Source organism: Lissotriton helveticus, chromosome 5_1, assembly GCF_964261635.1.
Source record: "Lissotriton helveticus chromosome 5_1, aLisHel1.1, whole genome shotgun sequence".
Taxonomy (NCBI): domain Eukaryota; kingdom Metazoa; phylum Chordata; class Amphibia; order Caudata; family Salamandridae; genus Lissotriton; species Lissotriton helveticus.
Genome location: NC_136065.1, coordinates 1,508,693,594 through 1,508,708,059, shown reverse-complemented (window position 1 = coordinate 1,508,708,059; position 14,466 = coordinate 1,508,693,594). Strand labels below are relative to the sequence as shown.

Here is a 14,466-nt window from a genome sequence, read left to right as displayed (position 1 = left end):
CCAACAACATGGTAATCACTCCATGGGGAAAACAGCAACTCTCTGAAGAGCTCGTCAATGCAAGAAGGGTCCAGTGGATTGGGGTTAGGGAGAAAAAGTTTAAAGGGGAGTGTGTTGTTCTACATTTTTCTGACCCTGGGGTTTTGCCTAACATCTTACCTAACATCCTACCACCACAACGGAGATCAACCTCAATAGTTCCATTGACTTTGGACTTCTTCTATCCAAGAAAGGGAAGTGGCCCAAACTCAAGTTTTTTGAGAACCAAATGGAACATTGTGACCAAGAGGGGGAGGAAGGATGTCGCTTCAGTGGACTGGGGTTTGGGGTTGGAAAATCGCTTTTCTGCATTATCTAACTTAAATGATTGCGATTGACAACCATCTATTTGCAACTCTATCCCCTTGCCCCTCTGTGACAAAAGCATTTTTGATACAGTCAACAATTTAACTGCAGATTGTACTCTGGGGTTTTCGTCCTATGATTCACCAGGGTTACTGAATGTAAAAAACATAAAGCAGGTTATTGTGGGTCGGATGGCACACAAGACTATCATTGATCCCTGCTCTCCTATGACATCTAGTTCTGGGAATCTTTTGTCCTGGAATGTGGCTGGGCTTTGCTCTAAGATGGATTGCGCTGATTGGTTTGAATTTATTAATAATTATGACCTTTGCATTTTCCAAGAGACCTGGGCGTGTGATTCTATTTTTGCTTTGGGGTATGTAAATTTTCATGTTCCTGCTATTAAGGGCCCCAAAGGGTGGCCGATGGGGGGGCCTTATCATATGGATCAGGCAGTCTTTAAAATGTATTGTAAAATGTGTGGAGCTTGACCAAAAAGATATCCAGCTCATCAGATTGACTAGCGATCAATCCATCTCCATAGATATTTATAATATCTATGCCAGAGGTGGAAGTAAAGGTAAATCTGAGGTTCTCTTGAGTCTTTTTAATATTCTTGAGACACAATCTGCAGGGAAAAACATTCTAATTGCAGGTGATTTAAATCGTACTTTTGAACCTCTAATCACTGGTGATTCTCCTCTTGGAGCTGAGGAAGACAAGCTCTGGAACATCCCCACATTAGATTCCCCACCGATAACTCGGTGGACGGCTGATATCCTAGGCCTAAACGCTATGTGTCTGGAGCACGGGCTACGAGCCTTGAATGGTCGGACCAAATCAGATCGTGATCCCGCCGTGACTTTTAATAACGGGCGAAGTAAAAGTCGCATCGACTATGTTATTTGTAGTATGTCCTTATGGTCATCTCTTAGTGATATGGTAGTAACAGCTAGGCCAGAAAGCGACCACGATCCGTTATGTGTTTCTCATAATTGGTGGACATCTGACGAATTTGCCCCAACCCCTTGTGTCCAACCGGTGCTACAGACGATCATTCCATCTAATAATATGCGTAGGTTAAGGTGGTCTGGTGTCAAGACAGATCAGCAGGTCCTGGAAAAGATAGGAGTAGCGGCAGACAAGGCCATTTTGGCACTGGAGAATATTGCTGGGTCTTTACAGGGACATGAAGATATTAATAAAGCACATACGACTCTTTTTAACGAAGTTAAAAGTTTCTTCTTAAAACCCGTACATAATATTAGGGACCGCCCGTATAAATCAGCAAAGTGGTACAATCAAGATTGTAGGGTAGCAAGATTTAAATTAGGAGCTGCAATCAAAAGTAATGATTTGAGTGAGACTCGATCTGCCAGGAAGCACTATAAAAACTGCATTGCTAGGGCTAAAAGAGAATGGGACGAAGACCACTGGCAGAAATTGAAAAGTGCTAGTGAATGCAAACACTCTAGATTATTTTGGCATATTGTCAAGTGGGGCCATGGCAGATCTCCAGAAACTCCCAATAATAATGTCTCCCACGATGCATGGGTTAAATTTTTCAGCGAGCAGTACTCCTCCAGGGATCAGTTTGATAATAGCTCTAGCCCAACTTACCTGTATACAGATGAAGACATTTTTGTGCAGAGCGAAGTCCTGTCTGCCTTGAAATCTGTGCACAGTGGCCGAGCTCCGGGTATTGACGGAGTCCCGGCAGACGTCTTTTTAAATGACACCGATAGGTGGAGTAAGTACATCTGCCTTTTACTAAATCATATAGCTAGGGGCGCTGAAATCCCGGTATCCTGGCGGGGTGCTGTTATTATCCCAGTATATAAAAAGGGAGATCGCTCCCAACCTTGCAACTACCGTCCAATCAGCTTAATTGACACGGTTCAAAAGGTTGTAGGACGTGTAATTATTAACAACTTGCTTGATTGGGCAGAGGAACAGAATGTTTTATCTCCTTTTCAGGCTGGGTTTCGCAGAGCAACCAGCACGGTGGACCAGGTCTTCCGTTTTCAATTGATACAGTGGAGGACAGTGGTTCTGGGTGGATGCAGTCTCTATGCAGCTTTCGTTGACCTACGGGCTGCATTCGACCTGGTACCGAGGGCAAAATTGTGGGAGGTGCTGGCTGCTCTGGGGGTCCCGATGACCATTTTAACTTTGATCATGAGACTCCATGAGGGTACTTATGCTAAAATTCAATGGGGTGGTTACGGCAACGATACCATTGATTTTCCTGTCGAGCGTGGGGTTCGACAGGGCTGTTCAATGGCACCGACATTGTTTACACTTTTTATTAATGGAATTGTTCCCCGTATGCAAGCCGAGCCAGTAGATGCTCCCTCACTTGCAGGTGTAAAAGTTCCCATTTTAATGTTTGCAGACGACACCTTAATTTTATCAAAAACCCCCAGTGGTCTGCAAAAGGCATTGGTAATTTTTGACAAATTTTGTAGTGACCATGGCTTGGAGGTAAACGCAGCCAAGACAAAACTCATGGTATTTAATCCATCTAAAAATTTTAAATCTAAAATATCCATGAGTGGGCGTTGCCTCGATGTAGTAAATTCCTTTACTTACCTGGGGATCCACATTTCAAATGATAATAGATGGAACCATCATCTAAATATTGCAGTACTAAGGCACAAACAACTGGCTGGTACCATCATTAAGGAGCACAGTAAATCTTTGACCAAACCAATTAAACCTCCCCTGATCATATATGAGGCCAAGGCAATAGGGTCAGCATTGTACGGGGCAGAGATGTGGGGGCAAGAAAATCTCCAGGAGTTACAGACATCAGAGAATAACTTCCTGCGGAAACTAACTGGAACCCCACAGAGCAGCCCCATTTTGCCTCTCAGATATGACCTTGGTAGGAAGGAAATCTCGGCAATGTGCAAACTCCGTCCGATATTATATTGGCGTAGAATCTGGACCACCCCTGAGTTGTCACAATATGCAGCAGGGTTTGCTGATGTCATCAAAGCAGACCGATTTCATAAAATCAGATGGTTTACATCACTAAAAATAGCATTAAGTGAACTAGGGTTAATTGAATTGTGGTCCGATCCAACTGGGTCATCCTTCCCATCCAAATTGTTCATAAAAAATCTTTTTTGGGAACAGGTCGAAAACAGGAGCTTCCTTAGTAACAGTAATGGGTCTATGACGACTGCTTTTCTTGAAGCTAAACTGTTTCCCATGTTTGAAATGTACTGGGATCTTATTACTAAACCCATGGACAGGAAACTGTTTTTCCAAATGAGGGCTGGCTCCCTACCACTGAGTAATTTAACATCAAAATGGAGAAATGGAGGTCCAGCTATTTGCCCAATTTGTGGGGAGGGAAAGGAAACGTTGGGTCATTTCTTGTTTGCTTGTAATGCATATTCTGCTCCTAGACGTGTTTGGTTGGCCCCAATGTGTAGAAACCTGGGTACTAAAAGCAGTATGGTAGCTCTACGCATTGTCAAATCTACCTCCTTAAACTGGATTATCATAGCGACTGCAAAGTACATGGGGTGGGCGTGGGTAATTAGGCAGAGATTGCTAGTAGGGTGACTACTCTCTGCTTAGTTGAACAGAGACTGCTAGTTTATCTATTCTCTGTTCCCATGCGAGGTGTTATTTGATGAATGAATAGTTGGTACTGATTTTAAATAGTGATAATGATTGCTTTTAAAATCTGATTTTTTATCATATGAACTTTGCACCTTTGTCTGTAAATAACAGGATGAAATCTAATTTTATATGTCTTTTTAACGTGTATTGTGCTTAAGTCATATTTGACTTTGTAATTTAATTGTATTTTATTATGTGTTTGTTTGTCTGCTTTTATGAGTAATACTCGAATAAAGCACTTTTGAATTGAATTGAATTGAATTGATTACCAAAGCCAATAGCATCCTATGAAAGGGGCATCTACAAGGCGTTCTAGGCTATGCTTGTCTAGAGGTATGTCCTTGTCCCAGTCATAGTTTCTGATGAGATCAGGAAAAATTCGAATGAACATTATGTTTGTTAATGCAACATATGTGGGAGGCAATTTAAAAACAGCTTTCTAAGAAGGGCTTTGGGAAAGCAGATCCAAATCAAAATATAGAACAAAAAGGTAAAATGTCCTTTTATGAACTATGTAGCGCAAATCATCAATATGCAAACTAAACACCTGAGCCAGCATTTTGAATTAGACCATGCTGTTTCCAAAAGGCCACATCTTCCTCATTATGGCTAGCCATGTCTCCTCCACCAGACCACACCTCCAATAACTAAGTCACACCCCTTTCTCCATCACCACGGTGTGTAATCACAAATATACAGTAGCACCTGGTGGATTCTATGCTCAACACATGAAAGTAAGTAGTGTATGATGTATGACTTGCAACAAATGTAGAGTTTGCGTACCGGCCTACCGGCCTATCTTAGCGACCGTACACATCCACATTCTTGTGACTTTCAACAAAATGGGGTAGGCAAAAAAGACATGTGCTACCTAAGCCAATTGTTGCAAGTGTCCTTCAAACATTATAGGGTCAGGGTGCATGTATAATTGCATCATTGAAGAAGATAAACAAACATGTTCCCTCCATTCAATGCACCGACAATGGCACATGGGCAGACAATGCCTAAAAAGGTACGTACACATCACCCGTCATTTAGCGTGCCGCTAGGACCCGGGGTCACGTGCTCCACTGATGGAGATGTCTGCATGCTTGCCCTTCCTCCAGCAAGTGACTATACAGAAAGTAGGATACAGGCAGATGTTCACTTGTGCGTGAGTCAACAGAAGCGTATTTTAGCATCTGCATTTCTTTGCTTTTTTAATACAAGGCCTGGTTCTAAAGTAACACAAGACAACAACAAGCATTGGCATTGCCAATAGGTCTCGCTTGTGGGACCTTATAAGTATTTAGTTTTGCAGCACAATATGATGAGTGGCGTTGCGTGTGTGAGTGGCGTTGCGTGTGTGAGTGGCGTTGCGTGTGTGAGTGGCATTGCGTGTGTGAGTGGCGTTGCGTGTGTGAGTGGCGTTGCGTGTGTGAGTGGCGTTGCGTGTGTGAGTGGCGTTGTGTGTGTGAGTGGCGTTGCGTGTGTGAGTGGCGTTGCGTGTGTGAGTGGCGTTGCGTGTGTGGCGTTGCGTGTGTGAGTGGCGTTGCGTGTGTAAGTGGCGTTGCGTGTGTGAGTAGCGTTGTGTGTGTGAGTGGCGTTACGTGTGTGAGTGGCGTTGCGTGTGTGAGTGGCGTTGCGTGTGTGAGTGGCGTTGCGTGTGTGAGTGGCGTTGCGTGTGTGAGTGGCGTTGCGTGTGTGAGTGGCGTTGCGTGTGTGAGTGGCGTTGCATGTGTGAGTGGCGTTGCGTGTGTGAGTGGCGTTGCATTTGTGAGTGGCGTTGCGTGTGTGAATTGCTGGTTGGGGGAGTGGGGGGGTGGGGGAGCAGCAGGCAGATGCGAGTGGAGCACGCGCTGGAGAGGGAGGGGGTGGGAGGACTAGGCAGCGGGAGAGAGGGAGAAAGGAGCGCGAGGGAGGCGTTTTTAGATACATGAAGCCAAAATTACAAGTGAGCATGTTACAAAAGCAAACGTTACGTTACATGAGACAATAGTGACAGTTGTGCAAGTATCAAGAGCAACAAAATACAAGAGGTAGCAAACGATATGCAATAGCATATCTGAGGGAACACGGCCTGGGGGAAGCTGGCTGGGGAGGGGGAGGAGAAATGAAAGGAAGGCTGTGTTTGCGGGGAGAGAGAGGGGAGGTGCTAGTGTGGGAGGGGGGAGGTGCTGGTGTGGGAGGAGTGCTGCTACGGCAAGGCTGTGTTTGCGGGGAGAGAGAGGGGAGGTGCTGGTGTGGGAGGGGGGAGTTGCTGGTGTGGGAGGAGTGCTGCTAGGGGAGGAGAAGCCCTGGCCGTGAATGCTCGTGCATGTTCACGTGAACTGCAAGAAAACGCCGGGCTGAAACCCCTTAGTTTGAAGAGGATTTTGCCGACATGAATTCGATCCTATCCATTCCTGCGGAATGGGACAGGCTCGACCTAAAAAGAGCCGTATTGCATGAGTCAAGCGTGCCAACCACGGCGTGGGAGTGTTCACGTTGCTGCACATATCTTTCTCTGCCAGGTAGTCTTTACTGGGAAAGTGATGGCTTTTCCTCAAAATCTCTCTATTCGACATTGATATGCATGCAGGTATCTCATGAAAACATGAACCAGTACATGTCACTCATGAGCAGTAAGGGCGGGCACAGTGACTGCACATTCTACATTGGCATGCTGTGCCAAGGTGTTGCCTGACAAATTGTAAATGGAGAGACTATGAGTATGATAACGGAAGTGACAGAGAAAGGCCCGCCCCATTAGACACGGACCGTACTAAAAGCGGCGTCCTGCAGGGGGGATGGGATTGTTTCCCTTCACCTTTGATAGTGCCAGCTCGAGTCTCAGATCAAAATCAATTTATAGAAAGGCAGCCCCTTTTCTTCTGTGCCTCGGTTGGCGGCTGTTTGGCCTTTACATTTAATCGACGATCAAAGAGAGTTTTGGAAAAAGGGCGTGATGATGTGTCCAAAAGTGCTAGAGACCCACGCACCGCCAGACGTGGTTACGCAGGCACGAGGAAGGTACAACGCGTGCTCTGTCTCAGGAAATAGGAAACGCTAAATGTACAACGTTGTGAAAGTTGAAACACGCGCTCAGGCCGCCGTTTGTAATGCTAAAGCCTGCCTCTGGCATTCTTTTAGACGCTTTGGAAGCGGGCTTTTAAGTTTTCAAATACAGATCAAAGTGTTATACTGCGCTAGGATCCGCTACAGAGAGACAAAGTAAAAAGAAAGCAACGAGAGACAATAAAGAGAGGACGGGAGCAAGAGCAGAGAGATGAGAGAGATGAGGAGAGAGCGGGGAAAACAGAGAAAGATGAACCATGGCGGCAGATCAGCAGCCAGGCCCATTTGGCCTTTCCTTTCCCTCTTTCACCACACAGGCCCTACAGAGCCAGCGACCTCACTGGGTGTGGTACCCAGAAACAGAGAGGAAGGTCGGATGGAAGAAGAACCCGGAAGAAAGCAGTGGGTGAAAGAGGGAACACCTGTCTGATGGTTGAGATATGTGTCCTTGAGCCCGGTGAGGACTTGTGACCGGAAAACATGATGGATTAGTTCTTCAGTTTATAAATTGACTAGCACAATCTGCAAGCCAGGGTCAACAGATGCAGGGAGGCAACATGACTTGCCCAGGGTCACAGGAAATGTGCAAGCTAGAGCCAGAACATGTGCTTAATAGAATCCGGATCCGATGTGTTAACCTTTCAGTGTGAACTCAATGTGTCGTTCCAAAAGTGACCTACAGTGGGAAAGAATGGTGTAACCCTCAACTTAACGACCTGGAAGATGTTCAGAAATTACAGGCAAAAGGAGGGACTGGTTTTCCAACAGGCACGTGCAGCAGGGCCTGGTTCTGATCCAACTCTTGTCGCCCCCTAGCAGCAGGCTGAGCATGAGGTCGGTGCTCCAGCTGAGCTTGAACTTCTCAGGTACGCAACCCACCGGACTGCTGGGCCGTCACATCTTTGATTTTACTGATGTGACATGAGAGGACATCCTGAGACTGCAGGACCTTGACACTAGTGTCTCTGCAGGCTCTAACACGATTGAGATGAAAGCTACCCGCTCACAACATTCTGTTCTGAGAACAGTTCTCTACCCAATATAAGAGGAGATGCCACTTCCTGGATGTGCTTTGCCCAGTTCTCTGCCAGGAAGGAACCTAAGCTTCAGGCACATGGTGGCAGATTCACTGGACAGGGTGTTCTACTGTGTGATTCTGTGTCAGTATCTTCTCGTGTTACATATCTCTACCCCTGTCAGACCTATCCTAGGAGGTAGCTTTTACTAGCATGAACTTACAACCTTGGGATGGCATATGTAGCGGGCTGCCTTTATCTTACTCCGCCCAGTGCAGGTTACTCCTTGCTCAGTCTTTCCTCTTGTGACTAGTTTGAACTCCTATTGAATCTCTTGTTACATTTTTGTCCTCAGACTTCTTTGATAAGCCTTTGTGAATTTATTTCAAGATCCACCTGCACCATTGTGCATCTGGTGTCGCACTGGTGCGCGCTGATGAACGGTCTGCTCATCTTTACTTGTATTGTGTTGTGCCAGTGGAATAACCATAGAGCGAAATGTTATGATGTCATGAAATGCTACTGTTCAAATGATAATAAAATGAAAATTATTGAACAGTATTTCATTGCTAAAATTAAGATTTCAAAACAAAATAAAAAACGCAAGAACTACATCTACCACAATATTATCATGCTTTAATGACGGCAAAAATGTGTGATAAGTTTCTCAGTTGCTTTTTCTGAGTGCTACCATCATCTGTGTTGATGTCTTTGAAACTTAATCGCCAGTGTAAATGGATGTATCAAAACGCATTTGCAGCAGAGCAGGAAATTGTTATAAAAGTAAGAGCATGAGGAGAGAAAATGTATGGCCGACTGGGGTCGGTGAATGTAGAAGAGCATGAAACTTATATTTAGGTAACTTTTCAGACAGTTCTTCTGGAGTTTCTAGTCAATGAATGACACAAAGATTCTTGAAACCCAAAAATTTAAATTTCGGTTACAAATTGAGGTTACCAACAGGACAAATAATCTTGTTTATTTGGATTTCTGATTGTCTTCACAGAAACCACATTCATGATCATTGAGAGGCCACATTTTAAACCTGAATGGCCGCGCTGGGGTCCTATCAACCTGTTCTTTTCGGGAATATCTTTGATGGTGCCGCCTTCCCACCAGCACCAGACGAGAAAGAGAGTGCCCTCACCTTCCTTGCACTCCAGCGCCACTCGAGACTCAAGGTTGTCCATCTGCATCTGGAGTCTCTTGAGCGTGAGGTCATTCTCCCTGGACTTGCGCTTGTAGGCAATGAGGACAATGATGACGATGATGAGGAGCAGGCTCCCTCCGGCAGCAATGCTGACAATGGCCGGCAGTGTGAGGAGACTGTCGGAAATCACGTTCACGGATCCAGGTGAGAAGACTATGCCTCCAACGTGAATCTATTGTGAGATGGAAGGAATGAGAGAGAAACACCAATCAGCACAAAGGAACACTCCAAGCATCCCAGACAGCCTTCACACCATCATGGTGCAGCAGGATCTTTAATGCAAATGAGAGAGCACAAGTTTGAAAAAAATGTATAAGTACGCCATATTTACAAGCACGTAGTTAGTTAACATGTACTTTGCACCAGAGTGTTTATATTTAGAAGTGAAATACACCGAGTGTCTTATATTCAGTGGTGAAATGCATAGAATGTTTAAGTAGAGTAACAATAATCATAACTGTGTGAGACTAATGTAGAAATGTTTGGGATGAATATGAAAACCTCACGTTCTCATGTTAAAGGAATAATGTAAGAGTTGAATGTAACTCTAAAACCCAGTATTTTGTGTAGGCCTCATGGCAATTCACAAGCAAATCTAAACGTGCTGCTAAAATAATGTGAGACAAGGTTGACATGGTTCTTTCAAAATGTACTATTGAACTTAGGGTTAAAAGTATATGCTTTATAGATGTGTTATTTTAGAAACGTATGCTAGTTAAGAATGTTTGCTGTTTAAATCAAGTTAACGTTTTAAGAGTGCAGGAACCTGCTGCATGTAAATCAAGTAGGCCAGAGCAGATAATGTCATGTAGTTTAAATCGTCATGTGCTCGTTAGAGGAGAGGTCGTGAGGTGTCCAGTATGGAGCTCTGAGAGTGTTTTATGGCCTAAGATATGGTGAAGTCTGGAATTTGAGGCCCACTGCAGGACGAGCTGTATGCAGGTGCGAGGGTCCTAATCAGCTCGAATGAAAGGGACTTTGTTCAGTGGCGCCTTGCGCAGGCCTGTAGGAGTTTCCAGGAATTTCAGGGGGTATCAGCGCACTGAAGAAGAAGCCTGGGAACCAAGGTCAACTTTAACGAGGGTCTTCAAGAGTACCATCATGGAGTTTGCCGCGGAAAGATGTACCACGTGAGGGGCGTCCCAAGGGGCGTTTCTATTGGAAATGTGATTTGGTATTAGGGAAAGTGACCCGGGAGGAGAGCAGAGCAGATGATTTTGGGAGCCTAAGGAAGCGGATGGGTAGGCAGATAGGCTGATCAGGAGAGACCCATTATCTGAGAAGAGACAAAGAGAAGTGCGTGATCTTCTTAGGAAATCACCACGGCTGACACCTAGAGGGTTAAGATCTTGCTAAGTAGGGATGTCATTTAGTATAGTGTAGGGACAGACTAACCTTAATTTTCTTTTCTGTAATGACTTTGAGGTTGCAACTTGTATTCATTTTGGCAACGCTCATGTTATTAGAGCTTGTACTTATTATTTTGTTCTTCAGACTCAGACTATTCAAGAAGTTCATGTTCATAGTGATACCGATATACCTTTTGAATCTCATTTTGAGAAGTTTGTATCTTCAGTTATCTTTGACTTTATATTAAATCTTTAAAACTTAATTTTGGTCAGTGGTCATTTAGAGTGGTGTAAGTTCTTAAATTGATTGTTTAGTGTGAGATTACCTTTTACTCAAGACAGGTACCAACGATTCAGTCGACAGGAAATGGGATTTGGTAAGATAATTAGTAACCAGTAATCCAGCGTTAGCAGTTGGTAGCAGAGTGAGGATGGTTATCTTCTTGAGGAAGGTAATCTAGAGAGGTTAGTTTACCCCAAGGCCCGAGACGTCGAGAGACGAGCAGCGGAAGAATCGTGTGCCGAAAGGTGCAGACGGTGCGAGAAAAGCAGCAGTATCGGAGAGTGAGTATAAAAAGGGTCATGCGTGAACAGATTGCGGTGTTTTGTGTGGTATTTGTATTGTAATGTCTTGCGGAGTTGAATGCCTGTAGTGTGAAAGAGAGAAGGTTGTGAGCGCGCGCAACCTGGTAAACTGGTAACCTGGTAAACGGGTGAACTGGTGAAATCTTAAGTTCAGGCCAGAGCTTAAGTGGTTTTGGGTGTATCGAACATCCAGGGTAGTTGTCGACCATAGTACGGAGGTCACGAGGTACCATTGACCGCCGTGGATCCAAGATAGGGGGAGTGTAAGAGTGAGTGTATGAGTAACGGACGCTGGTCGAAAGTTACTGCGTGTGAGTAACCTATCGGAGAAGGCGATTGTCTGGAAGTAAGCGGAAAGACATTTCGCCAAGTTAGGGTGACAACTACAGAAAGACTGTGGGCGTACAGTCAAAGAAAGGTGATCGCTTGGACGGAAGTAATCATTTTTCAGAGTATGAATGGGATGCGTGCATGACCGAGGAGACGAGCTGAGAAAGGAGGGGAACTGCTGCGAAGGGGGACGGGTGACGTCGGCTAGAGCCGCGCTGTGATTGAGCGGTTGGTGTGACGTTAGCTAGAGCCGCGCTCTGGTTGGGCGGCTAGAGTGACGTCGGAGGAAAGTCGCGTACGGATAGGCCAGTTAGTGAGAACGGCGCCGAGATTGGTGGAATATCATCAGGAAGTAAACAAACGCGGAGAAAAGAGAAATCATGAAGTGTTTTAAGTGTTTGAAAGGGATTTTTAAACGTAAACGAAGTGAACATTATTACGGGGAAGAGGCTCCCCCAGAGGGTACGCCAGCTCATTATATGGCAACGAATGTTGGGCTGCATACGATATTGTGGATTGGGGCTTGGAATAAGCTTACGGAAGGAAATGAGGAAATGCAGTTCCCGAAGTACGGGACGTTTAAGTTAGAGGTGTTACATCGGCTAAAAGCAACCATGTCCTCATTGAAACCCTCACCTAGACCAACACAGTTTGAGGCTCTTAATGCATGGATTAAGGCTGCACACGACCGAAATTTGAACAGGCGTCAACAAAGGCTGACGCGATCGGTAAGGGCAGTGCGAGATTCCAAATGGGATGAGGAGGAAAAGCGTTGGAGGGTACAGACTATTGAGGTGGAGAAAATGTATCCGATGAGGGAGGTGTCAGGAGGAGGAAACCTCATGGAAGAAGACGAGGAAAGCGAGTCGGAGGACAATCTGATAAACAGATTGTTAATGGATAGACCACCTCCGAGAGTGGGATTGATAGAAGATAGAGGGCTCGCAAGGGAAGATGGGAATGAGATAGAGGGGTATACACCACTCCCTATATCGGAATGGACACCTAGCAAAGGCGGAGAAACACCTCCAAACAACACTGTACAGAGTGTAGTGGGAAGGTTTGTGGTGCAGAAAACGCCAACCACAGAAAGGGTTGAGTCTGTGGGATTGCCAGACGCTCTTCAAGTGCCTGTTACCATAGGACCCATAGTTTCGATCTATAATTCTGAGAGAGATAGAGGGGAACAACAAAGGCAATTGGATAGGGAAAGGATTGAGATGGAAAGGAGGAATAATGTGACGAATGCATGGAAACAATTACCAGGTTCGGTAACGTGGAACACCCCATTAGACACAACTGTCGGTCCCAATTCAGAACAGGGAGGTCCGAGAGGACCAATGGATCTAAGGGGACCGCGGCCAAGATCTTTTTCAGAGTTAAGAGCTGATTTGAGGGAATGGGACGGGTCCATAGTATCTCCGAGTAACAGGACAAGAACGGAACCAGAGTGGGAAAGCAGGGGTAACGGGACAGTATCTCATTGTGGGGCCAGCGAGAGTAGTCAGAGCCGGGAAGGCCAAAGTCAAGAGAATAGAGGGGATGCATGTCCTACAAATCAGAGAGAACAGCCGGAACAAAATACTAAGATTGTAGAATGTGAGGAAATGTCCCGTCTCTGGGGGAACGGAGGAGATGAGGCGGTACGGGCTTTTCAGAATAGGTTTAGGTGCCTTCATCATACACTTGGGGAAGACGTTCAACATTGGAGAAAGGAGAACAGCGATAGGTCCCGCCACGCCTCGAATAATCAGGAATCACAGGGAAGTAGGGAAGAAAGAGGGAGTAAGGGAACACCTTACCCTGCATCCCGTGAAACTAGCCCGGAAGGGGAGAGAAGGGCTATGAGGCATGAAGGAGTGTTTCACCACCCACCCCGAGAAGATGGAAAGGCATGGGACTTAGAGAGATGGGAACAGGGGAGGACTCCCTATAATTCACCCATACCTAAACGTAGATCTCGGAGCTGGGATGGGAGAGATGCGGATGGAGGAGCTAAATTGAGTGTCTTGAAAGCTGAAATAAAGGCAAAAAGGCTTGATGTTACCAGTTTAAAATCAGATGTTGATGAGATAATAGATGGAACATTGCCTTTGGAAAGGATAGAATTGTATGAACAGGATGAGTTATTGTTCATGGCAAAGGATATTACTAGGAAAGCTAGAGCGTTTCATGAAAAACTGACTGATTTGGCTGACAAGTATGCCGTGGATTTGTCTAGGACAAGGGCATTGCAGAGCAACCACAGATTACAGTACGCAGACCAAGATCTAGATGAGAAGAGAACTACTGGGTTAAAAACACACATAAGAGAGTTGGTAACAGGGATAAGAGTGTGGAGAGAACTGGATAAATGGGAAGAAAGGTGGTCGAAAAAGGGCACAGTTAGGCGAAGTACAAATGTGATGACCCCTGAGGGAAGGGTAATGCATATGGAGGCATTCCCTTTGCGAGAAATATCAAATGGAAATTATGTACATGTGCCCTGGAGTAGAGGAGACTTAGCCGCATTTACCAACTCATTTCCGAAGTTGCGGGACAACCCAGTCGAGTGGTATAAGCAGGTAGAGAGGTTCGTTAAAATCTCGAAAGTACTGTGGATAGATTTGAACACGTTGTTTGACATCGTGGTCCCATCTGATCTGTGGACCCCTTGTAAGACTAGTGTCGAATGGCCAAATGCTGAACCATTGAGGGATGCTCGAACAAATGGACCATCTGAGATTGTCATGCGAAAGTATGAAAGGGTAATAGCATGGCTGAAAGATAAGGTACCACCACAGGATATAGATTGGGTAAAAATAGACCGAACAAGGCAGGAACCCAAGGAGACAGTTCACGAGTTTTATGAAAGATTGTTGAAAACATTCAAGCAATACAGTGGACTAGATGTAATGGATCCCAAAGACATAGGGCAGTTCGTGTCAAAGTTTGTCTTGGGGTTGAGACCTGATATTTG

At 45.3% G+C, this 14,466-nt stretch overlaps 1 protein-coding gene across 1 annotated transcript in view; it reads right to left on the bottom strand.

Moving 5' to 3' along the window:
- PLXNA2 (plexin A2) overlaps nt 1–14,466 on the bottom strand; it is a 561,219-nt gene that overhangs the window by 72,831 nt on the left and 473,922 nt on the right. Inside the window, exon 20 of the mRNA XM_078644504.1 lies at nt 9,181–9,415. Within this exon, the coding sequence (XP_078500630.1) occupies nt 9,181–9,415 (235 nt within the window). The remainder of the gene's footprint in view (nt 1–9,180; nt 9,416–14,466) is intronic.